Source organism: Taurulus bubalis, assembly GCF_910589615.1.
Source record: "Taurulus bubalis genome assembly, chromosome: 9".
In the NCBI taxonomy this organism is placed as follows: Eukaryota; Metazoa; Chordata; class Actinopteri; order Perciformes; family Cottidae; genus Taurulus; species Taurulus bubalis.
The window spans coordinates 16,360,098-16,386,239 of record NC_136597.1 but is presented as its reverse complement, the minus strand read 5'-3'; the positions used below and the strand labels follow the sequence as shown (position 1 = coordinate 16,386,239).

The 26,142-nt window shown below is 41.6% G+C and overlaps 1 protein-coding gene across 1 annotated transcript in view; it reads right to left on the bottom strand.

Moving 5' to 3' along the window:
* roraa (RAR-related orphan receptor A, paralog a) overlaps positions 1-25,555 on the bottom strand; it is a gene marked incomplete at both ends in the record, with an annotated part of 166,519 nt that extends 140,964 nt beyond the window's left edge. The window contains one exon of the mRNA XM_079223128.1: positions 25,402-25,555. Within this exon, the coding sequence (XP_079079254.1) occupies positions 25,402-25,555 (154 nt within the window). The remainder of the gene's footprint in view (positions 1-25,401) is intronic.
* Positions 25,556-26,142: the final 587 nt, after the last annotated feature.

Genomic DNA, 26,142 nt, shown 5'->3' with positions numbered 1-26,142 from the left:
AAGCTTAGCATTGGCCAGTGCTAAAAATAATAAGTCTTAGATGTTAAGAGACCAAGTTTTGTTCTCCCAAGTCATTAGCTGAGATAGCCGTTACACTGACTTTTATTCCCTGAGAGGAGCGCAGGAGGAATGGTGCTCGCCTTCAAAGTCATTCCAAAGAGTTTGGTCACCTCGAAATAAAAGGAATTTCCAAGAAAAGAAAATTTAAGAAAACATTACTGACACGATCAAGATCTATTTTCTCATTTGAGCGTGATGCTGAAATAATGCTGTTACAAGTTACTCATTTAGTCACCGCGTCAGAACCTATCAAGTCAATTTAATGATGATTATCCGAGGACCCAATGGATGACAAGCTGCATCGACTGCATAAAGATAAGAGCGTCTTCAGTGCACACTGGGGAGATGCTATCAATGCCCCTGTGAAAGCAAAGATGAAAAAGTTCAGCAGAATTACCAAGTACTCATCGAAGAGATCAATTACAGTAAACAAGAATAGTTAATTTGTTGCCAGCAGATAATCAAACCGGATTAAGCTGATAAAAACTGATTTAAAAAGGTGCCGTGGCAGTGGATGCAGTGCGCGAGCCAAAATGTTCCCAGCTTGATAAGACAGCTGGCTCCTCCTTAAAGCAACACATTGGTGTTTTTGATACACAGTCACTCATCCTGCCCCGTTGACGGCAATGAAGGTAAAAAGTTAGGGGCTATAAAAATGATATACATGACAACGGCATTTCATCATGTGTTGTACCAGCTCCCAGATACTTGCTGTTAGCTCAGGACCCAGAGGAGCTTCTGTATCTCCATGATAAACTCATCTGGCATGATTTATTAACTAGTGAATCACACTCTGCTCCGTAACACACACACACACACACACACACACACACACACACACACACACACACACACACACACTCTCGCTACTCTACAGCTTCTCCGGAACAGTAAGCCTTTCCACAGGGACAGTCAAAGTCATTAGCACCTCCAAACTTTCTCCATGCTAATTTTTGCTTTGATATACTGGGTAGCTCATTTAAAACATAGTTCAGAAACAGTGTGCTGGTGTTTAAAACTTTCACAACCAATACAACTTCGTACTGCTCTCACAGAACAGAGCTCACTCGCAAATTGTGCAAAACTTTAATAATGCTTCTTGGAAAAAACGCATCTTTCAAGTTCCACGGTTTGAAAAAAATCATGACACGTTTCACTTTCGACTCATCCGTCTTCCTGTTGATACGGGGTGCCTCACCTCATCAGCGCCGCGCTCTACTCTGGCCAAAATGACCTTGTGGAGGTTAGGCTAAGGCAGCTGTCTTATCACATCGGCCCTACCCCGGTCTCAAGCGGTCCATCGAGTGCACTGCTGGCACCAGACTGCACAAAGAATGCTGGCATCATTTCATTCTTTGAGCCTCCATCTGCCTCGACTCTGACCAAGGGGCTACTTCTTATTTTAGACCATCTATTCGCATCCTCGTGTCCGTGTCCGCTCATACAGACCCCCACCGGCCCATCACCCCCGTCCCATTTACCCCTCACATTCACTCTTCAAAAGCAAAACTTGGGCTCCCAAGGCGGAGCTAGCCTGAACTCTATGAAGTAGACTGGAAACATCCGTGTCCTTTCCCAAACTTTGTCAGGTGAAGGATAGTGGTTCTGCTCTAATGGACAGAGGAGCAGCTTTGGCCTCACACTTACACAGCACTTTAAAAGGAAATCCCAGACAGCTGGTACAAAAGCAATATTCAGACACACTTATCTCTTTGTAATGAGTACAATTTATTCGTGAAGTGGTCATTTCAATAGGTAAAACGTGTGTTAAGAGTTTACATCAAAGCAATACCTGGCAATTCAATATATTTATATAAGCTATACTCACCCACTGATGGGCAGTTTGAGTATCTTAAATATTCACAGACTGCAGACAGCATATATTTCTGTATATACCAAAATTGCTTTCAATTCAGAAAGAAATGTACTGTCATAACAAACAAAACCCTGTTTGTCAGTATCACTTGCTCTTACTTATGCTCATTCATTGTTCCCGTTGGCTCCCACAAAAACATACAGTAACTATGTACACACATATAAAAACACTCTGCACATGTGGTGCTGGCTCTGTTAGAAAATGCATCACATCATTGTTGGACTACTGTAACGGCCTGACACAACAGGCTGGAGACTAGAACATCTGTAATGATGGATGGCCATCATATAAAAAAAAAGAAGTAAAAGTAACCCCAAAAGCAATACATTCTAAGTGACATCTGTGTATTACCGAGGGGAAACGGTTGCACATAATTGACTTCATGTGCAGCTAGAATGAGATCTGGTGTGCAGCTGACAGCTCTGCGGAGATAGTGAAGTTTCACTGTGCTGTGGTGAATGATGGACTGCAAGGAACAAACATTTGGTAAACGGCCTTAGTGTGTTTTAAATTCACAATGCTTCTATTTACAGGCTTATCTAGAAATAGACTCGAGAATATGACGAAACACTTGAGTTCACCATTAGTTTTTATGCAAAGACACTAGAGTCTTTTATATGAAGAAAATTGTAATTTTGATCTGAGACCTTCTGACATGTGTATGCTTCAACATTGTTGCTTCTGTAACCACCTTGTTGGCTGGCCTGGTATGTGTAAACTCAGAGCCAAGTCAAGAAGTGAAAGATTGCCAAAGAAATGTCTGGCATGGGAAAAATATTTCTCTCCTACCGGATGAATCTCCACGGTAGAAACGTACACCTGAGGCCACGACTGTACCAGAACAGTTGACTTTGACTTTTTTGTGTTTGCAGTCTCACAGGTGGGACTACATTAACTGTAATCATACCCGACTTCCAAATTAATACACCTACAAAAGCACGAGCAACGTAACAAGATTATATCAGAAGCGATTCTTAATTTGGTATTCATCCAAATGATGGCCACAACAGTATGGAGCTCAACTCTGCCTTTAAAAGGCCTTCTTGGACAGAGCCATATTGAGCAGCTTGTTGCGCGAGTACTGAAATGTAGTCCACTCAGAAAGATAAACTTCAGCTCTTTTGTCCATGACCTCCACTTCTTAAACTTTTGGCTCTGCAGCTTTTGTTCCTCGTGTCCCTTGGCTGCACTGTGCTAGTATATTGTCTACTCTCCAGCGTTGTTCCGTGTTTAAAGATTACTCCCCAGAGTCTACATCACAGCCCCACGCCGTTAGTTTGGAATGTAAGGAGTGCGGCTTAATAAATCACAATCCCGAACTTAGCACTCCTTAGTCACCTTTTTTGTTACATCTAACACCCCAATTCCCGGCAGGCTGGGCACACAAAGGCATGCAAGATCTGTGCTGCTCAGGAGAAGGGAAACAAACAGGTGGTGTAAACCTTGGTGGGCCCAACATCTCTGCACGAAGAGATGCCTCTGTCCTATCAAAGCAGGTTGTGAGACCTTACTGCAGTTTCCTGATAGTTCCTTGCTATGCACACTTAGCAGCCTCTGGGAAAAGCACTCCAGGTGCTCATTGACTTGCATGGAGGCTGACTTTAGTTCTCACACTGGTGCATTCGAAAGACTGATGAGCTGCTATTGATCTCTTGCAGTAGATGTGTTTTCTCATGTACAAAGAAGATTATATAATAAGTATTAGCAAGAAAAGGATTTTACCAATTATCTTTGCTGGTTAAGCCTGAAAGAATTACAGCAGGAGAAACATTTAGCATCCGTTTTTAACCACCAACCCTTGTTAACGCTACCCGCGGAGGAAGCATGTGAATCAGCCTGATACAATGAGCACAGAGTTGAAATGTAGACTGCTATTACCCATGAGGGCTGCAAGATGCCCAGCATACACGAGATGCCGTTCGCTTTCAAGGACACTTAGGATCCCAAGGTACTTGTTGAAGAGGAGGAATATTATTAACCCCAGTGGCATGGCCTTCCATTTCTATATATTTCACAGGCGAGAACCGTCAAACCATTATATTACGACATTTCTTTGAATGGTGAAAGCTAATTTGACTTGGGGAAAATTGTTCCGCATAAGGTCAAAACAATGCCACAACAATGGCGGAAATGGGGCATTTTAAAAATAACTAGACAGGGGAGGAAACTTCAGCAACACAAGCTGTTCTTTTTTTCTAGGCCAGTGTGCACCAGCTTGCCATGACTAGACACTTGTCTAAGTAAAAAAAAAAAGGGAAGTAACACACTTTTACTTTAAACAAAAGCCAGATGAGAGTTGATAGATGAACAACTTGCTTTAAGAATTCCAGCTACACCGTTCACTTTGGGAAACTTTGTAAAAGACCTTGAAAATTCTCAGATGACAAATGTGTCTCTCGAGCGAATCAATTTAGGCTACAATAGTAGATCTGGTTGGAAAGGCTGGAGCCATTGGATGAAAAAGGGACATTTGAGAACATAGAAGCAGTGTCTGAGACGACCTTTTTGACTCATCTAACAGGTGCTGACAAACTAAACAAGACTAAATGTTTAAGGCCCCACTAGTAGCCCTAAGGAGCGGCAATGCTTGTTACACACAATGCAAAAGTGTAAGTGACAAACAAACAGATGTGCTTAGAGACTTGCTCTGACAAATGGCATACAAATGTAAAGTCTGACCTCAGAATGGCACTAAAACAGGTAATTGAACCACAAAGTTCAGATGGGTTTTTCCCATGGAAGGTATGAATATGCACATAAAACACCATGAGAATCAGCCACAAACAAATAATAGATATATTGTGTTCAAGTGGATTTATTTCTGCAAGTGGAACACTACAGGAAACAGTAACCTAAATAAAATATCCAAAGCCAAAATCAAAGCAACTCTACCATTATTCATTTTGTATACAACATTGCTAATTTGAAGCAAGGGTGGCCCTAGAGAAAAAGGTCACACAGTGACCAAAATGGACAAAGTTCTTTTGCGGAGTATGACAGCGTTAAGTAAAGTTCATGGTAATCTGCCCTTTACATTTTGAAAGATGTTATGTACAAGTGGAAACTCTGGCCCGCCGGTGGTGGTAAAGGTCAAGGGGTCACCGCAGTAAAACAGGAATGTGCTCCACAGAGGATGGCAGGATATGGCCTGCTGGTGTGGGTCCGAAATCATTCTCTGAAAAAAACAAATGTTTTAATTGTTTAATGTAATTTGTTTAACACCGTCGCACACATATTGTGTGTGTTTAAGGAAATCTTTGAGTATTTTTTCGATCCTGATGATTGTGAAAGTGCGTTGGTGGGAATCTAGCAATTCATCAAGATGTCAAGGATGAAAGTATTGGTCAAGGGGACATTTGACATTACGATGGGAAGGTCAGAGGATCACCAAAGTCTTCAGGAATCATTCTGTGGGGGCCCTGAATATTCATCAAGCGTAGTTGCAATCCTTCCAGCAGTTGTCAAAATACTTTTCTCTGCACCAAAGAGCTGAATGACCCAACAGACTGACATCAACATCCAGAAATACATATTCCTAATGAAACTAAAATGACTTCCTCCCAGTTGTATGCCTTTGCCAACCAGTCAAATTGCAGTTTACATCCATGTCCGTCCGAAACATTTTCATAATTTTATGCCATTAGACGTTTATGTGAAATTCACACAATTAGCTAATTAATTCTTGAGTTATGGCCGAATATTTTTTTGAAATCCCAGTGTCCATTGACCACCAAAATCTAATCGGTACATCCTGGAGTCCACGTGGACGTTTGTGCTAAATTTGAAGAAATTCCCTCCAGGCATTCTTGCGCTATTGCGTCCACAAGAATGGGGTAGGCAGACTTCCACATATGGACGTGTACAGATGGACAGACTGAAAACACGAGGCCTCTGGCCACCGCTATCGCCGGCTCGGACCCATAAGAAAGGACAAATGTATAGTGGAGCCCTCCTTGTTTATGAGTGCATCTTAAAGTTTGTAGAAGGAAAAGTTAACAAGATCCAGATGCTAACACTGTGAACGGAGGCAGAGTAACAAGCAGCCAATCCGCTGCCTGTTTGACACACAGCTGCAGTTTAGCTCTCGCTTAAACCGATTTCACACGTGAAATTTTGTTTGCAGGTCTTGGAGAGCACTACCTGTTACCTGCTCGAGGCTCCATGAGACGCTACTAGAATGAAACCGGAATCTCTGACCGGCCCCTGCAACATCAATTTTGAGACTGTTTTTTTTTTTTAAATGTCCATAGAGAGTCCAAAAATGTCCTCTGAGTGCGATGCTAAATGGGTGGAGTGCTCTTTTAATTTCCCCATGCTAAAGAGAGGTGTACAAATGCAGCCAGGGACACATTGAAATAACAGCTAAATTGAATCTGCTTTATTAGATATGCCCAGATCGGACCCGATACAGACCTTTATACCGATACGGATCAGATCGAGACATCCCAAGTGAGCGTGCTACAACAAAATACCCTGCAAATAGTAGCGTTACCGTATTAGGGTAGTATTACTGATTTATCCACCAAACACACATTTTATCAGCCATTCAGCTCTTGGCAACTGTTCATTTCAGACCTGGAGTCAAATGACTGTGGAGGAGAGAAACGCTGCAGAAACTCTGGCTTAGCAGGTGTGCTCTTACTCTTGTCTTTTCTGTATAGGACATGGCAGTATGACAATATTCTGTCAACCATCCTTAGTGACACAAGACTCTGGAGCTCCCCTATAATTAACCCTGGCGGAGCTCCAGCCCAGGTAGTGCAGGAGACAAGGCCCACTGACTGCCAGCATGTCTGGCAGACAGCATCCATTCCCCAAACCTGGAGATGATCCTGCACAGGAGACACTTTGACACTCTCTACCGCATACACGGTGGACTCAGCAGAGCTTCAGCCAACAAACCCATCTGTGGAACTCATTATTAGATCACTGCTAAAGACTCAAGCAAGACCCTCCACACTGAAACTCACTTCTGCAGATATCTTTCTAAGCTGTCTATATGCATCACTATTCTACAAGATCATTAGGTACATTATACTTTCCTGATATATTCCTAATTCACATTTCTGTAATTGATGAGACACCTGCGTGGTGGGTTGGAAGGCAGATTTCTTTGTTTAACTTTAGATGGTGATGAATGAATGTAAATGACAGACAGTAAAATGTGCTTCTTGTACGATGACGAAACATGAATATTGTATAGCTTGTAGAATTCCAACTGCATACTGTATATAAAGTTTGGAAACATTTCCACAGCATCCAGAGGTGCCAAGCATTTTTGTGCATCAGCATTTCTTAAAAGGGCCCATAAGAGCTGTAACAGTCCCGGTACCATCTCAGTCGTTGTTGGATAAAGAGAATCCATAAGCCCCTCATTGTTTGCAGTTTGACCAGGTGCTTGGCACATAAAACCCCTATCTTCATCTGCCAAATACTGATTGGCCTGCACACAAGACTGCTAACATCTCCTTCTGATCACTGGTCTGGGGGAAAAAAATAACATTGTTTCAAGAAACTGTGCTCTGTGTGGAAAATAATATTCAGATATCTCTTTTGAAAAGAGAAAGAATGGAAATAAACTTTCATCTTAGCTGTGGATATAGTGTCATTGTCTTATAACAATGAAACGTTATCTTTATCCCATTATCTGTCTTTGGTCATAATCTGTTACCCAGTTCCAGATAATACAAATGCATATCATCATACATAAATCAAACTAATCATATGTGCCATAATTGTAATGCTTCTGCACAAAATAAAAAATAAAATAAAAGACAGTCCATTGCTGCCTTTGTGATGAATATGAACCTGGGGTTAACCTATTCCTTACAAAGACCAGAAATCAATTAATATTTCATTTCTCTGCGAATTAAAAATTGCAAAAACAGGGGGGGTTTTCATAATGCCTGCAAGTTTTTTTTACTAGATTGATGCAAGTGTTTTTTCATCAAAGGTAGCGTAACACCAAAGCTGCCACATTCCCCTCCCTTCACAGTTTTGCCTGCACTTTTCTTTCAGAATGATTGATTCATGAATGGATGACTGCACAGACCTGGTGTGCAATGCACTGTTTCTTTCATGCTGCCAATACAATCTGCTTTTAAACATCTTAAAAAGGTTGCTGGCATAATATTGTACATATCCCACGTGATCAGAATAGAGAAGGTTCATAATTCAGATGCAGACTGTACTAATCACAAACTTCATTGATTCAACTTAGTGTAAAGTCACATCAGGTGTGATCACATTTGACTTATTTGTAATACAAACGCTTCTCGTCTGTTGTTGCTAGACTTATTAAATACAATAGTAATTTAGCATCATTAAATTCTCAATTATAAGCTGTCACTTAATAACAGACAGTGAGCAATTTCATTGATTTTTTTTTTTTAAGTGAATAGGATCCTCCGAGCAAGTATGACTCTAATTGCTCCATGAAAACTCTAGAGTCGAGCCACAGATAAACATAAGCGACATCTTGGCATGCATACCCATACTGCTCCACGTTCAAGAAGCTCACAGTGTCTGATGGTTCTGATGTACTTCAGTCACCCTGATATTTCACTTGTTTAGACAACCTGCTCTAGTTTCATGATGCGGATGTCTAAAATTGTACAAAATAACGTTTACAGTCAAGATCCCAGACGGAGCTTCTTTTTGAGTTCCAGCCTACGAGCCTCCATGAAGAATATAACAGCACTGCAACTACTGGGAAGCTAAATATTAAATTTCATCTATCCTGACCTGTTGCCTTCATCACAATTTTAAGTTTTATTTTAAATCCCCATTTCTCAACCTTCTATTGTTTAAAGGCCCCGTAAAGGAAGGGGCTGTCTGATTTGTTATGAAACAATCAAAAGCCAGCAATGATGCTTGTTAAGCTTTAACATGTTCAGCATATCCAGCTGGCAGACCATCATTACACACAATCAGACTTGCTGGCAACATCCTCTCTGAAAGCTTTAAAACGATTGTCATCTCTTGAAATTTAAATCCTCATATCTATATTTATACTATCAGAAATATAAAATATTATTAGGAGATACCAAATTTATTAGCGATTGGATCTTTTTTTCTTCGCATGGTTTCAAATTAAAATGTAATTTCGCTTTTTCCATCATGCACAAAATGGTATAAATCATTTTATGGAATAGATGGTTGAACCTGGGCTGTCGTTAAGGGTCAAACAATATCCAAATGTATGACACAAGTTGAAATCACCCAGTGCTCCCCAAATCAGCTGGGCACAAAATACCCTTCTGTTCCCACTGTCACCTCCTGGTACCTTCACGCTTTGTGGATATATCTGGGAGGGAGGGGGAGGCAGAGGAGAGCCAGAAACCAGGGGCTGAGGCCGAGGAGCCTGGATAAATTAGCCAAACCACTTAGGTGATTTCAACTAAAATTAGCAGTGCTGCCTGTGGGCTCCATCAATTCTGAACTTGCTCAAACTCTGACAAGCATGGGGGAACTTTTCCCCCTGGCCCGCTATCTTGGAGCCCCGACTGTCTGGCTGCCTCTCCCTTTCCTCCTTACTCCTATCCTCTGCTTCCCCTCCACATTTGACTACGGAGAGCTCCAATTAGGGCTCTCAACCACTATGCACGGACACTACTGTACTTCCCGACCTTGCAAGATATACATTTTTCTTCATTTCTTACCTCATTCATGTCAGGGGCAAGAGTAGCAATTCAATATAGGAACATTTTGCTCTTCAATCTATTAACTGAGTGCCAGGGGTTGATGAAAAAGTATAACATGTAACATTATTTCAATCAGAAAGCACAAACCAATGGTGTTAGGTCTTTCAAAACTGTGCTGTAATTCATTTCCAAGGTTCATATTCAGCATCCAGTCATATGGTCACAGGTGATCAGTGTTGTTGACACACAACAATGTGGTAGCTGTGAAACCCCACGATCTGGATGGGGAGGAACACAATGAGCTGTATTTTCAAAAGGCTCATTTTGCAAAGCTGCAATTCAAATATTAGAAACGGGGCAACAGAGATTTCCTCTTGTATTTCACCGGCGGTGTGAGACACTCCAGAACAATGTACATAAAATTAGAGAATATGGCAGCCATTTGTTAAAATGCACATGCATGATGAATAGACAATTTCCTTTGTAATCTGACGACATATGTGCAATATTTATCTACACCTGGCTCTTCTTGGCACCGGGTTTTCTCTCCTGGCCAAATTCTACCTAAACTGACAGGTGGCCACCCTGAAATGTAAAAATGTGCAACACATTTTGTATTTAGTTTGTGTTAATTGTCTGTCTGGAAGGCAATTCCAAAACACTGCATTCTAAACAGAAGTTAATGTTACGAAACGTTCAAAGCAACATTGAATCCTGAATTCTTTTATGAGCAGTGGGGGTAAAAACCTCTATTTACCCACACAGACACAGCATCCATTCAGCCTGAAACATCACAGAAAGCTCATGTTTGATGTAGGGAACATTTCTGTTTCAACATATGTTTATGAAATCAACCGCACAAATTTTAAGGTGATTTTTATTAGCGTAATTAATTGCTCACAGTAGTTCAAGCTGCGGGGTGAACGTCGCTTTTCATTGCTAATCAGACAGCAACTCATCAGCACCCAGACGGCACGCGGACTGAAAAGGAGCACAGGAGCATGAAAACCCAAACACATGCGAGTACGCACACACACACACACACACTCACTCACTCACACACACACCAACAAACACAACTAGATGACAACCTTTAAAAAACTGCCGCCATGACGCTCAAAGACGTTCCATCAGACATGTAAACATGCATAAAATAGTGACGGATCATATTTGCTGCTCGAGTGAGCCAACGGAGCCCCGGCAGATGAAGACAAAGACATTTCATGGGAGGAAGTGCACCGCTCCAACCAGCCAAGCAGACTAAATTGACCTATTCCTTAATCGTTTTTAATGAAGACAATGTGAGCCCTGAGTGCCGCTGAGACCTCGAGCGCTGGCGCTGCGTGCGTGCACTGTCGCAAACTGGCTGCCACACAAACAAAGCCGAGCAGCTGATTTTTAATTCTAAATTGTAAATTCAAAATCAGCTCTCCCAGAGATTACCTTTCCCCCAGCAGACTCTCTCTAATTTGTTCAATTAATGGGAATAGTGTTCCAATTAAAATGTCATATCCAAATGAATTTAATTTGAGAGGAAACTGCCTGTGACAACTGGTTGGTGAGAGATCTCTGAAAATGGAAACGAATAAAGCGGTTATATTAACATCCGTCAATCTCTATTCGACCCACTCTTTTTTTCTTCAATTTTTTTTCTATTACTTCACGAAATACCTCAACATCCTGCTCCAAAATAAAATAAATGGTCATTGACTTGTAATATAATAGCTTGATTTATTGCCATGCCCTTATGAGTTGCACTCATTAGAACACAGTACATTCCACTACACAGTTACCTTCCTTCTGAGCCCGACTGGCTCCTGTCTCATTCATCCTGACCTGATGTTGACATGCCGCTTGTTGTACAGTAAGCTCCAACCAAGAGCCAGAGATGAGACAAAGAGGTCGGATCAAATTAAACTATTTGATCACAGCGCTGTACAACACCACAGACGGCTGGGTTTTTTTCTTGCCATTATGCAACTGCTAACATCTGTTACTTTTTCATGGGCATTATGTGCAGCCTAATAAAGCTGCAAGATAATGTGTTGGGTTTGAATTTACATTAACACAGAGCTGAATAAGATGGACCGGTGCAGACCTTTTGTGCAATTAATGACCAAATTAAATATCACAAGGGTTCAAGTTCTAACATGCAAATTGGATGACTTATTTCCTCACATGTTCAATTAATTCATTATGCTTCAACCTCCATTTCCTCAGGGCCAAGGCCGGTAAAGATGTATGCGGACAAATGTTCTCATCTCTTTTGGGAATGTCTAACGGAGGACATTTCTTTGGGAATATGCAAAGAGTCTATATTCCACGTAATAGCTCCTGCAAACCTATTGTTTTGAGTTGACAAGGTGCTCCATGGAAGCACGTCAGCTCTTATATCAGATTTGCCATTCTGACCTCCAACCTAGTTTCAAGTGGGGCAAAAAGAGTGCATGTGAAACGGAGTGGGAGAGGGATAGAGAGAGTGAAGACCGGAGAAGTTATAGAGAGGAGATTTCCAAGGACGACTCCATCTTCATAATGGAGTCTCCAGAAGCTAAACGCTGGGACGCCAGTGAAGAGGAGGGCACCAGGAACAACGGCTCCCTCTGGGGTGAAAACACAGGGCAGTGGTCGAGGTACCAGACGATAACCAGCCACATAACTGGCAGCTCAACTGATCCAGCGACTGTAAAATGAAGAGTGAACACATCTATATCCGGCTATCATCTAAAGTGTAGATGTCTTGATAAAAATACCAGCCTACTCGTCACTTTTAAGACTTCCACTGGTTTCCTCTCGTCTTACTGGAGATGCTCCTGTCATCTTGCTTGGTTTGTGAACTACAGAGGATTAACAACCGGTAAAAACTATGCAAACTGTCAAGGGGCCTTATTTCAAACACAGCTGCTTATTTTGTTATTACACACCTCCCAGTTTCAAAGCTGTGTTCACAATACATCTCCTCACGACTTGCTGCTGGAGGGCTTCTCGTGCAGCCGAACAGTAAAAAATACCTTCTTTTTTTTTTAAATAAAACATGGAGGGGGATTTCATTTTTGTCTGCCTCCTTTCATGACATCATTGTGCATTTTGGCCCAGCATAACGTGAACCGATACAGAAACAGCATGTTGACATTAATATAATGCAGCCTTCAGAGTGTCCTCAGAAATATTCCGATATTTATTGCACTACATTCACGTGTTCATTTTACACACACTACTCTTTTATCAGAGGAGGCACAAAGAAGTACGAAGACAAATCTTTTCTCTTTTGTTATTTCTAGCTTGACACAGTGCTGACAATGTCGCCATTGCAACATTTTCTCCATATGCCTCCAGACATCATCAAAAGACTATTTTTACTTTTTATTGGTAAATCATCAACTTTTATTTGAAAGTAAAACAAATGACAGACGTTTCAGCCCCTTGGCGCACCATCATGTGGGCAGGACAGCAAAGCCAGGCAGCCTGACGAATGCCCGGCCAAGGCAAGCTGGAGGGAAGTGAAAGACACTCCTCCTCAAACGGCCCGTCAGCTTTCAAAGAAGCAGCCATTAGTGAGTGCTCATCAAGCGAGAGCAGGGGCCCGTCCATTCCCCTGGTGAAGCAGAGCAAACGGCAGGCCACAATGCCTCTACAGGAGGAGGGAGGCGGAGGACTACAGAGATGAGCCCCGGACCCAGTGGTGTTTCCGAGCGGAGTCAAGCCGCACGTGCCCGGCACACTCAATTCCCAGCCCAACTGTCACTGCTGGCACTCAATTTAGCCCCTTCAAGCACATAATCTGTGCTCGTATGGCTGTTAAACACCACACACCCCGGTCCTTCACTCATCCCGTGCCATGGTATTGTTGTGTCTGGCGTCTTTCTGTCCATTATTGAGCCATTAAAGGACTTGGATGGAGAACCACTCCTCAGCATATGGTATCTTGATCTTGGACAAAGCAACTTGAGGACAATAGATTCTTTGCACATTTAGAAACGGATCATTTTGTGCACTCGCGGTAGCACAGGAAACATCATTAGATGCATATCTGTTGTGGGCTTTGGAGCGCGGCATAACCACAGCAATCATTTGCTCATCGGTTCATGCAGTGAGGGAGTGAGGGAGCGCGGCGCTATCACCGGGAACAGGTGAGAGAGCCGACTGAGATTCTTGCAAGTCGGAGGGAGAATCATTGCATTAATCTCAGCGAACGCAGTGGGGTCTTAGGTGGCACGGTGCCACGCCAGAGATTCCCACTTACGGCCATCTCTCCCGATGACAGAGCGATAATGTCACATGGGTCCAGGTGAGCGAAAAAATGGCAGCCAGCTTGATGCTCAGCCGGCTGCTTTAATTGGCTTAAAACAAAGTAATTTGAGAGCGGTATGGGGGGCAGAAGAGGGTAAATGATGGGACAGAAGGTCATTGCTTCTCTTTTACTCTGCTGTGTGCCGTCCACCGACACTCTCAGCATGTGCCACAGTTAATATTGAGATCTATTATACACTAGCCTTTCACCATCTGCTTCACATACTGAGAACCTGTGCTGCACTCATTGTTATTGAATACAAATAAATAAATAAAATTGTTTTGCTCCACTGCATGTCTGTTTGAGGATGTTGCAACATACTTTGTTTCGTGGGGATCATAAGATGCTCAGATGTTACTGATGGTTGGTGAATTATATCAAATGATGTAATAGCATCAACAGAGCTTTAAAAGCGCAAAGAGCAGAGTATCTTTTTAAATGTTCTGTGTCCATACGGTGCAGTCAAAGCAGGGAACAAGCAAGTGGTATGTCAATGTGAAGAGGGTTCTGTATATTCTACACTTCAAAGTATACTAGATGCAACCAATGATTGGTAAAATAATAAATTATCTTAAATCCTCAAATTGCTTATTTTGTTCCATAAAATATTTTCTAAGATATTATATTAATTTGAAAGCTTAAGCTTATTACCGGTAGTTTTCTTAATATATGTTGTCTAAATGTTATTTTTTGTATTTATTTTGCACTTTATTATTATTATTATTATTATCATCATCATCTCCTGTATTCACTTTATGTTGGACAGGAGAGAAAGGTTTATTCAAATCTTCTGTATGTTTGCACATGTGGAAGAATTGACAAATAAAGCTGACTGAGTCGACATATGACTCCAGCTTGACATGTGCTGCTTATACTTCTCAAATACTGATCTAGTATATTCATAATTAATCAAAAAACTGCAACTATCTTACAGACCACATCACACTCCCAAACTGTGTTTCCTAAAGTACACAAAGTACTATTAGATTACAGTATATTCTGTAGTGATACTTCATCAAGACTTCCAATATATAACCATGTGTGCAGACAGCATTTCATTAACACTTGTGTAGCGCTGTGTGTGTGTGTGTGTGTGTGTGTGTGTGTGTGTGTGTGTGTGTGTGTGTGTGTGTGTGTGTGTGTGTGTGTGTGTGGGTGTGTGTGTGGGCATTCAGGCGTGCGTCTGGCTCTGAGCGTGCGCTCAAGCGTGCGGATATGTGTGTGCATGCGCTTGTTTGAGTGCGCTGAGATACATGATGCACCTGTGTTAAACAAATGACCCCCATGCCTGTGTTGGTTTCTCCCAGGTGTGGCTGATGCATGGATCATGTGGTGCAGAGTGCTCGGGGCCACATTGGCTCAATCGTCCTGGGATCATCTCTGAATGTGGCCCGGAATTTGCATTGAGTGAAGGAACGGTTCACCTCCTCGACGCATCCGAGGTGCAGGGGAGGAGTGTGCTAGACCAACCCCCTGCAGGCAGAATCAGGTGTTATCTGTCTGACTGGGGACAGCACCATCAATCTCTCCTGTCCACTTCCCTTTGCCCAGAATCAAATCAGCGCAGGGTAATACATCTGCGCTGACGACGTGCCGACAAGATAAGCAATTGAGTATGCCAAAATGTTGCCAAGTTTGCCTGATGTGTGAAGGGAGCAGTGATAATGTATTTATCACTGCATGCAACTGGTTTCTACTATCAAGGGGATACTGTGATATAATGAGATATTGTTCACTTAATTCTTCAACTAATTCCTCAAGTTACACTTTCACATCAGCTCTCCCCGCAGAAGCAGAGCAACAACAACAACAACAACAACAACCACCAAGGTGCAAAGTTGTCACAAAACAGCTTTTGTGCGCAGAAACAAAATGCACAAAAATCCGGTTTTGGGTCGATCTTATGATTTGACGCTCAACACAGGAATTTGACTGACTAAGATATTGAATACCTAACGGAAAAACAATACTTGGTGTATTCGGTTCAGCTTGTTCTATTTAACACACATTACATGGGCTGCTTTTCAAGGTTCAATCTTATGCTCAATCATATTTTCCCATTACAAGCCAACTCTTTTCATATCAACAGAAAAACAAGCAGGCTTTTTTTCCACTTAGCAGACTAGAGAATTTGGTAGATTCTTCAGTACTTTATCTGTAAAAAAATTATGAATCTGTTATCTTCTCACATTTAGACCACCCACAATTTAGTCTTACATCAGTCACTAGTCTGTTTCACTTGGCTCATTCAAAATTCAGCAGCCATGCTTTTAGCTTATTCAAAACAGACAAAATAACATCACTTGAGCTATGCTCTTTTCGCTGGTTACCTGTTACATGAAGAATAGATCTGAAGATTCCACCTATTACCTTTACAAGCATAGTGAGGTCTGGCCTTGAGGTAAACTGCAGACCATAAAGCCACCTATGAGCTCGCCTGCAGCCTCACATTCTCCTTCTGGCAGTTTCTGTACTTGAGACCAAAGATGACCAAGCTATTGCTTTAGAGATAGAGGGATCATAGGCAGGAAAATCTAGCGTCATCTATAAAATCACTTGAATATTATTTTGGAGGTGTAAAGACCATAAAAGCTCCAAAGTGGAAAATAACAAGTGCACTTTCTTGTAATCAATCTGTAAGACAAGGCCTATTATGCCCCTGGACCACTAGATGGCCGGGAGTTTAAAAAGCCAAAGAGCACAGGGAGAATCTGAAAGTCCACAAAAAGATGCACAAAAGAGCAGGTGTAGGAGAGGGAGGTGAAATACCTCTGTTGACACCTAGTCTGGATGATAATCTGATCTGTGTATGATGGCTCAGAGTTTGAAAGGCACTTTGTCCAATTAGAAGTGTGCAGCAAATTTCCACCTGCCCCTGACAGAGATGAAGTGGCTCTTTCAGAAGACGCTGTGGCACCGAGCCAGCAAAGAGGGCCCAAACACCGCAAGTGGAGCAAGCAGAAATTAATGAGCATCACAAGCCACACTTGTTTGACACAAGATGACATCGAATGAATATTCCCTCAATTAAACTGCTTCATAGTATATTTCAACAATGGCTGAATGAAAGCAGTTCATAAAAGAGAGGATACATTGATAACGGTTTTGGCAAAAGTTTTTGTTTTTTATTCGGAATTAATTAAGTCATTGATTTGTGATTGATTTGGAATTTTATTTACGTTGAATTGAGTTTAATTTGGACTTTTATTCATGTGCCACTATCCTAAAGTACCGAGCTATATTCCAAATGCCTTTGTGTCATTTATAATGCCGAAGAACAAGAAACAAAAAACTTTTAAAAAGTAAAAAAGAACTCCTGTTTTGTACATTCGACAACAACACTTGAAAGCAACAGGGATTGTTGCGTGCTGAGTTAATCACAAGTTCATGGTACAATGTGTAAGGAGCGTCTGCACGACGTGCCACTATCAACATCAACCACAGGCCTTCATCTTCCTATTTCTGTAGGTCTATTTCTGTCTGTCACATAAAAATAGGCTTTTAACAACCCAGCATGGCGTTAATTATTGCCTCTTAAGTACTGCATTAGTAAAATAAAGCTGCAAATATTGATTGATCAGACAGCTGATATTTGTCAGTGAATGAGAGCAGGATTCGTGGACCATACATGGTGAAGAGTGACTCTGTCTTTCCATCACTGTCAGAAAGCAGCGCAGCAGCAGCATTGCTGCATTGATTGAGCCCCATCGTGCCACACTCTGTCTTAGTACGCCTCCTAAAGCAATCAATCCACCGACATGCAAGAACCAAATATTCATTAGCGACTTGTTCATATTCAAAGGCGGCCTTTTGAAAGTAACAAAAGAGCAGAATTGTGTTTGACAGGAACATTACAATGATTCTATGACATACTGTGTGAGGCACGAACAATCGTGATCATCTTCTATTATTTCATGAGGAGAGAATTGTGGGCATTATTGTCGTCTGCCAGACGAGAACATCTGTATTGTGACGACCCCTCCTGTGTGGGGAGCCGAGTTATCTCTAAAAGATTATAGTCTTATAATGTTACACTATGAAACGTATACAAATGAGAATTCTACACTCAAGATTGGTTTAAAATGACACAAAAGTCAGTAAAAACATCTGTGTTTGGACAACAGACTATTGTGAGATGTTTTTATACGAACATGCTAATAGTTACACATGGAGTGATTCTACATGATTAATACTTATGGGTATTGCTTAAGTACTCCAGCCCATTGGCCCTCTGTAACTGCCAAAAAAAAAAAAGAGATAGGCTCCGATGTTAATAATTAGTTGGTTCTGCGTTAAAAAAAAAATTCTGTCCAACCTCACCAGATTTTAATCAAAGGCTGAAAATAGTAGCTGATTGTAATCGGCACTCAGAAGTCACCAGGGGTGTTTGAAGAGCCCGTCAAGCCTGAGAGTGGAGCTAATTCGATTAAGTGGTGGCAGTACCTGGAGGGGACGGATCTGTATCTCTCCCTTTTTTATTTATGAGATTAAGTCGCGCTTGTTATTCCAATATAAATAATCAAGCCAACAGAAATGACACTGATTTTCAAGTCGTTTTTATCTCCCTTGTCTCCAAAAGTTTTTTGTTTATTTTTTGGTGACAAATAAACTTTGTTGAGTAATACTCAGCGGTACTGACGTAACAGAAATGAGAGTGGAGGATGTGATACGTGTGCTTTGACTTCCTCGGTATTATTACCTTACACCAAGTGATAGGACTAAAGAAAAATCAAACGATAGGCACTCGGGAAAAAAAATGATCTGCTCCAGCAACTACATTATTTATATTGGTTCAATTTTAAGATGGATTTGTGCAAATGAAAAATAAAAACTGTTCACATGTGGTGAAATAATGATGCAGAAACTAATGATGCCAGACTGGTGCATTTGAAACAAAAGCAATAGTTTCTGCAAATCCTGAAACCACCTTTTCGAGTCTAGACGATCCTAGTTATATTTAATGAATCCTGAGAATACATGTGCAGACATTGTTAAGTTACATTATTAGAACTCTCACCAGAGGAGAAAGCACGTGGCTTATTCTGCCTTGTTACGGGTCTCAGACGGCTACAACATGCAACACATATTTCCATTGTCATAGTCCACCACTCAACAGTCCTTCAAACAGAGCTGCCGTGAGGACCACTTAGTCTTCAGAAAGCAAGACAAATACTGGTTAAGAGGCTCTTGAGGTGTGCTGTTTGGGCTAACATACTTTAGATTTTACAACGTATCTCTTCCTGTTTTAAAGTGTGCACACGCACATAATGTCTGGGAGACCCTGCGTGGCCGGGAGAGTTTTCTCTCAAGTGTTCAACACATGTCAGCGCTCTGCAGCCTGCATGAAGCCGCAAAGGCTCGGTGGTGTACGTATATATTCTCAGAGTGCAGACACTCACGGCTTTATGTTGACATGACTTGACATGAGGCAGCGTGAATGCATGTATGCATCGAGTAGGACTTTGTTCAAAGATACTGTGTGAGTGCCGAGGTTTTAATGTGAAGATTTCGCCTACCTGCTCGGGAGCTTTGCACCCTCCACTCTGGTAGAGATGTGGGAGGGATGTGAAAAGGCTTGGCCAGAGATGCGACACAAGAATTCCTCGGAGTGATCCTTTAGACCCCTCCCAGCACCTCTCTCCCTCCAGGCCTCTTCTAAAGGGGCCCAATTCCTATCAGAGAGGCCCAGAGCAGCACGGAGCCAAGCAGCACCAGCACTTAGGTCACAGTGTACCACATTAAATTTAGACTCCTTTAACGCCCTCCAATAATGCATCTGGAGTATTTCCGGTCATTACTATTCAGACTTTTATTTCTAAGATACAAACTTCTGTAAATGGGCCATAGATCTGAGCTGTCGTTCACCACTGGAGATTTCACATCAAATCTGGTGTCTGTCACTAGTTGAAACTTCCTCGCCAGCCCCAGTTAAGTCACTGGTGAATCCAACTCCAAAATAAACTGCCCCACAAGAATTAAACTCCAGATTGGTCTAGAATCAGTATGACATTTCTAAACTTTTTTTAAAAATGAATACAGCCTATTAGGGCTTGAATTGCGTTGCCCACAGTATACACCCGATAACACTGAAAAATGACTTACAGGTTACCAAGATATGCAGTTACACCAGAACAGTTGTGCTGTACATTCTTAGAGTGTTTTATTCTCAGAGCCTTTCACTTTCAGCTCTTTAGCTACAGTGTGTATCCTGAGCTTTTTTTTAATATGCCAGCACCAATTAACAACTTGTACAACCGCTGCACCTTCGACTGATTAGCGCTGTCATAACCAACCGAAAATAAAGTTTGAATGTTCACATAGGTTCCAACTATTCGAGTATCCATGTATGTGCATTATGTCCATGACACTGTGTCCTAACTGAAGTGCTGCAATGGCAATTGGACACCTCCTCATTTCACCACAAACACCTAAGTGAGGTTTGGCAGCTGGCTGGAGGGCGATCGCTTCTGATCGCATCTGATATTCAATCAACGAAACTGGCCCTCTGTGACTGCAGCCGTGCGATGCATTCAGTATGCGCGAGGCAGAACGCCATGGTAGTGCTGCTATTTTTAACAATCAAACATGTAATTTTCCCATTTGAAGATCTTTTTTATTTTACTATTTGAATATTCAAATTGAGAACATTTGTTGACGGCCCGAGTACCGATTGAAAGCACATGGACTCAAATAACTTGAACTTTGTAAACAGAGTTTTCTGATTCATATTAGGTGCCACATAATAGATCATGGGAATATGATTTGCTTAAAGATTTCACCATGGGGAACTATGAAGCTATTGGCCCAGATGCTGAGGCTCATAGAGAGACTCGGGAGTCAAGTATTGAACTTAATGGCTTCGTCCAGCCAGTGTGTCTATTTTCACCGGCTGGATGACCAATGACCATGTCTGAAGTGTGGCTGCAATAGGTCCTTTCATGCAGCTTTTCTCGTACCAAATACAGAAAAACTTCCACTCGACATCTTCACAGGTTAGTGATGTTAGGCATGATGTATAACTGCTTCGGTTTTTTTTTTTTATGCGTACGATTAAAAGCTTAAACAAAAAAACTAAAAAAATCTTGAAGCCCCATAAATGCAGCACTGATACAGCTAACTTTAACCGCTTGACCAAAAAGATTGCAAAAAAGTCAACTTACAGCCTTGCACTCTCACTATCGAAGCTCAAATATTAAAATGTCTGCCATTTAAAAAAATAAAGCCACACAAATATTTAGTTTAAAAAGTCCCATCACATGCCTTTGTGTGAGTAAGCTGCACCTGTTTTCCTAAAATCAGGAGAGACTTTGTTTAAATAAATTGAGTTTAAAAGTTGAGCCGTTTATAGCCACACTAAGACACATGCAAACAAAGTTTCTATAAAGAAACCAACACGCCTCTCTGATCTGTAATATATAGTCAGATTTATTACAAAACTAAACTTGAACCTTGAAAGATTATGTTTTATTAGACAGTGTTGGTATATACAATACACATGTATACGTAAAGACATTTCTTTTTCATCTTAACAGGAAAATAATTAGTTTATGATATAAAAGTATCCCAAAAAACGGTACTATGGTTGCCATATTTTTGGCATAAGAAGATAGAAAGCAAAACAACCCACTGAGTGAAAACGAGGTAGAAAAATACACAAAGGATTTTTCATCTAACAGGACATACAAATAAGGACAATTTGAGCCAAAACAATATTTCATTATTCTACGCATACTTGTTATTGTGAGCTGACAGCAAGAAAGACAGAGGGCCTGACAACTGACATGATAAAATCTCAATCAGTGCTTATTTAACCACTAATCCTGATATTATGTTGACATTCACAGGTACATCCTCCTGAGATAAGCAAGCTGCCGCACAAATGAAATTTGACCTTTGAAGCTCATAAAAACAAAAGACCTTTTTTTTTTAAACAAAAAGGTAGCGGTGCCAAAGTCTAAACCGAGAGCAGATGTCACTGTCTATGTAACAGCTCAGCGTACAGCCGGAGAAACACTGTTTATCTTTTTCAGTTAAACTGTTTTATATTGTTGGTCTGAGGGGAACTTTGTGTGAATAAATCAAATACCGAGCTTTGACTTCAAATATACTGATTATTAACATTTAACAATGTTAACGGTCTGACAGGTACCAATAAAAGAGCTCATGATATCATCACCTCACCCACATTTAAGAATTGAAAACGCAGGAGGACCGAAACTGGATATTATGTTACAGGCAGCCAGCCAGAAAAAAGGAGACACCTAATGGAGTTCCTCTCCTGGATCTGCCCGAGCTGAGGGCTCAGCTATAAGCCCATACCTGCTCTTCATGCTCTCCAGCAGGCGGAGAGCCCTAATTCATTGAATTTGAGACTGCCACAGGCTCAATAATGTTGCCGTCCACTCGAATGGCGTGCGAGCCCAATGCAAACTCCCGGCTTTCTGAGATTTTGTGTAAAACCTTTTTTTTTAAAGCCTCTGCGTCCCTGCACCTCAACAACAACAACTGAATAAATGCTGCCACTCTAGCCGAGAGCTCTCATTTCGCTGCCCAAAAATATAGACTGCATATCTTTAATTTTTTTTACTCTTTATACTTTTTAGTTTCGGTCAGCTACTAAAACTGCAGTGTCAAGTAAGAGTTGCTTCCCACAATGAAAGACTTAAAACCGATACATATTTGATCTTAAGGGTAACAAAATGATGTTTAAATGTTGTGACATGTTACATTAAAACCTGGTATTTAGCATGAAAAGATCAAAAGAGATTCAATCTAGATATGAAACTGATGTAAAAATAATAAGTACACATTGCAATATTTTCTACTGTAAGAAACCACATCATACTTCAGCCAATTACAACTTTGACAATGATAAAGGCAACATCATGTTTTAGAAATCAATTCCACAATTTCTCCCGAACAAAAGAACATGGCGTCCAAATGACTCAATAGCAAGCATTTGTTCAGCACAAGAAAACAAGCTTTGTGGTCAGTGTCATAGGGCGCTATACGACTAACACACACACACACACACACACACACACACACACACACACACACACACACACACACTAACTTTCAGCGCGTTCCTGTGTGATTGTGAGGGTGCAGAGACCATGACCTTACATAACCACGCCATTAATATTGATTGTTTCAAAATGTTCAAACCAAGGGATCTTGCAATATGAAAATAACACGCTTTCTTTTTTTCCAGTAATGATATCCACAGCCCTCCAAGGCCTGTTCTCTGACCCACTCAAGTCTTCCAGCAGACTTTCTGCTGAAGTAAGCCCTTTCTACTTAAAAAGGTATTAGCACTCAGGGTTAAAACAGTAAATGCTCAGCGTGCAGGATAAGAAATGTGCATCCTCAGAAAGTCTAATACAGCTGGTGTAAAGAGGGAAACTGTGCTTGAGCAAGTGTCTGCCGCCTTTCAGATGTTGCTCTCTGCGGCTGGCTTGAAAAGCCTAATCCTAAAAAATGTCTGACAGGACTGTAACACGACCGTGAGCCATAAACGTTTATTGTTTTATTTTTTGAGTAATCTGAACAGAACTGTGCTGACGCAATAAACCAACTGCAGTTACTTCGTTAATAGAACAATTGTACTTTTGCATCAATGCTTTCTTAAATCAAGAAATGAATATTTTCTCCATGAAAGCAAACTTTTCTTCCGCATGGACAATGTCCTGAATATTTCTCCATGATCCCACTTCCTGTATGACTGAATACACATTGAGATGTGATCAACGCAGGTAAACATGACAGGAAGAATATATTTGGAAACTGAATCATAACTCTACTTTGGAAATATAATTGACTTAAAGTTTTAAAAAACTTCTTGAAACTTTTCGAAAAGCCCTCCACTGCTAACGCTCTCTAACAAACATGTGTATTCTTTGCACAGAGGTCAAAATAAAGTTTCAGCGCAGGGAAACTCCTTTAAGGCTGCAGAGGTTGTCCCACTGAACATGTGTTAGTTTCTTTTCTCTTTTTTGTACCCATTCAGCATTACCTAACAGACTGAAGGCGTTCTTTTTCCTGTCTTTCTCTTTCCCAGACACACTTTAATCCTGTGCATACAAGGAAGAGGTGAATATGGGTCAGCAGGTTAGGAGTGTCTCAAAGTCAGACTTGCGAAGAAAAGAAATCAATCCACGAAGCTTCCCAACAACCTGTCTTAGCCCCGCTATTACATAAGTGCTCCAGGCTGTGCCAACCCACAAAGTCACAGTTTCTCTTCAGTGGTATATAAATGCCCACTGAAGCAGTGATTTATGATATGCTTTTTTAAATTAAAAAGTCGTGGGTTTCGTGGAATGGGGCAACTCTAGTATAGAAAGCGAAACAGATCTGATGACTTCTGCTCGCTGTTGCGCGCCTCTGTTTATGGCTAAACCTGTTACATAACCAGCTTACATTCCACATTCACCATATCACACTCTAAATATACCCCTGCGCACAGGAAGAGCGGGCGCGCGCGCACACACACACACACACAAACACACCGTGCAATGAATTAATTGCCAGCATGTACATCGCTCGCCTGCCTGTAACGAACACAGCAACTGTGCATTGTCGAGAATCAGGAGAGAAATCCGTGTTTCTTTGAACTTGGATGAGCCCGGTTAGCCTGCGCCGGAGACAGCCGAGCGAGAGGGGGTGTGGTTAAATACTGTCTGTACTGTACAACATGGACGGGACGTGGTGGATAAATCATGTACAAATCAACTACTCCTCGGCAGCAATGTGGGCAGACTGTTGACGGGCTGATTGCTCTGTATAAGTCCGTTTGGTTTCTACGGTGTGATCGTGTGGAGCTCTGGGCTTGCAGCGAACCCGTCATGCTTGCAAACAGTGTTTTGAGAGCAGGCGCTAAAACAAATTCCAGCTGCTTGGGCGTCTTTTTTTTTGCACGCAGGAATAGCCTAAAATATGTTAGCCGGAGAAAAATAGAGGCAGACGGGCGCTGTGTGCTGTAGCGGGGAATAGTGCAGCCACTCGGCCCTATAAAAGGAGAATGTGACTTGATCGATAAACTGGCCCACAGTTTCCAAAAGTTCACTTTTGACACTTTGGCGATATCGCTTTGGAGCGGACAGGTTGGCCCTTTTTTGGCACGCAGGAAAGCTCCTGCTGGTCCATTTTAAGTTGCTGGGTAATTGATTTATCTTGCAGTCAGAGTAAACGTGACATCTGTGACCGTATCACCCCCCCATGATTTGAGCTGTCAGTGGAGCCTGAAAACCAGCAACGCGCACACACACACAGACACACACACACACACACACACACACACACACACCGAGGCATTAATTACAAGGAACGGGTAAAAACCGCGGTGGCACTAAACAAAAAGCCATGTCCCCGTGGTTGCGTGCATATAGACAGTGTGCAGTTATTTAAGGGGGAGCGATTTAATTCATTTTGAAGTTTGATATTGAAAAAAAAATCCGCGATCGGTCTTTTTTTTTATTTCTCACACAGTAAAAAAAAAAAAAAAAAAGAGGCGAAATGCGTTCAGCTCTTACCTCTGTTGGTGCTTGAGCAGGTCTGCCTCCGAACCGGGGCTGCATGGTTCGCTTTCCGGAGCGTCTCCAGGTTTACCGGGGTTTCCCTGACCGGGGTAGCCGGCTCCGAGGCGCTGTTGCCCGGGTCGCTCGCTGGATCTGGAGGGGACTCCATGTTGAATTTCAGATTTTTGCTGTTTATCTAGCGCTAATACTTCAAACTAATTCTCCGCGACCTGTGAGCTCCGGCAGCACGTCTTGCTATGTAATTTAGACTAGAAGTAAGAAATGAGAAATGCGAGTGTGTCTGGAGGAGGGTGTGTAGGTTTGATTGTCCACTAGCAGCGCTAGTGAGAGCTCCAGTCATGCACACTGGGAAGGGAGAGGTTGTCAATAGCCGAAGAATAGATGTAGGCCTGAAAGTAATCCATGCTGATCGACCCTGCGCACTTTTACACGGGGACGGCAATGTTTTATTAGGCTGCTGATTAAAAAAAAAGAGATCAGCAGGTCTCTACATCTTATTTACATGTTTTCATAATATTCCACGAGGTAGAACATATAGACTGCTGCTGAATTTAAAATGAAAACTGTCAACAACCAAAAAAAGACTTCTCATGATCTAAACAGTTTAATAAGGCAACTAAATTAATAATGAGGTTATTTTTGCTTTTGTTTTAATCGCAACATGCAAATCCCTCCACAGTTAAACATGGCCACATCATTCTATTCCAGTCACTATACACGGGGAAGTCTCTGTTT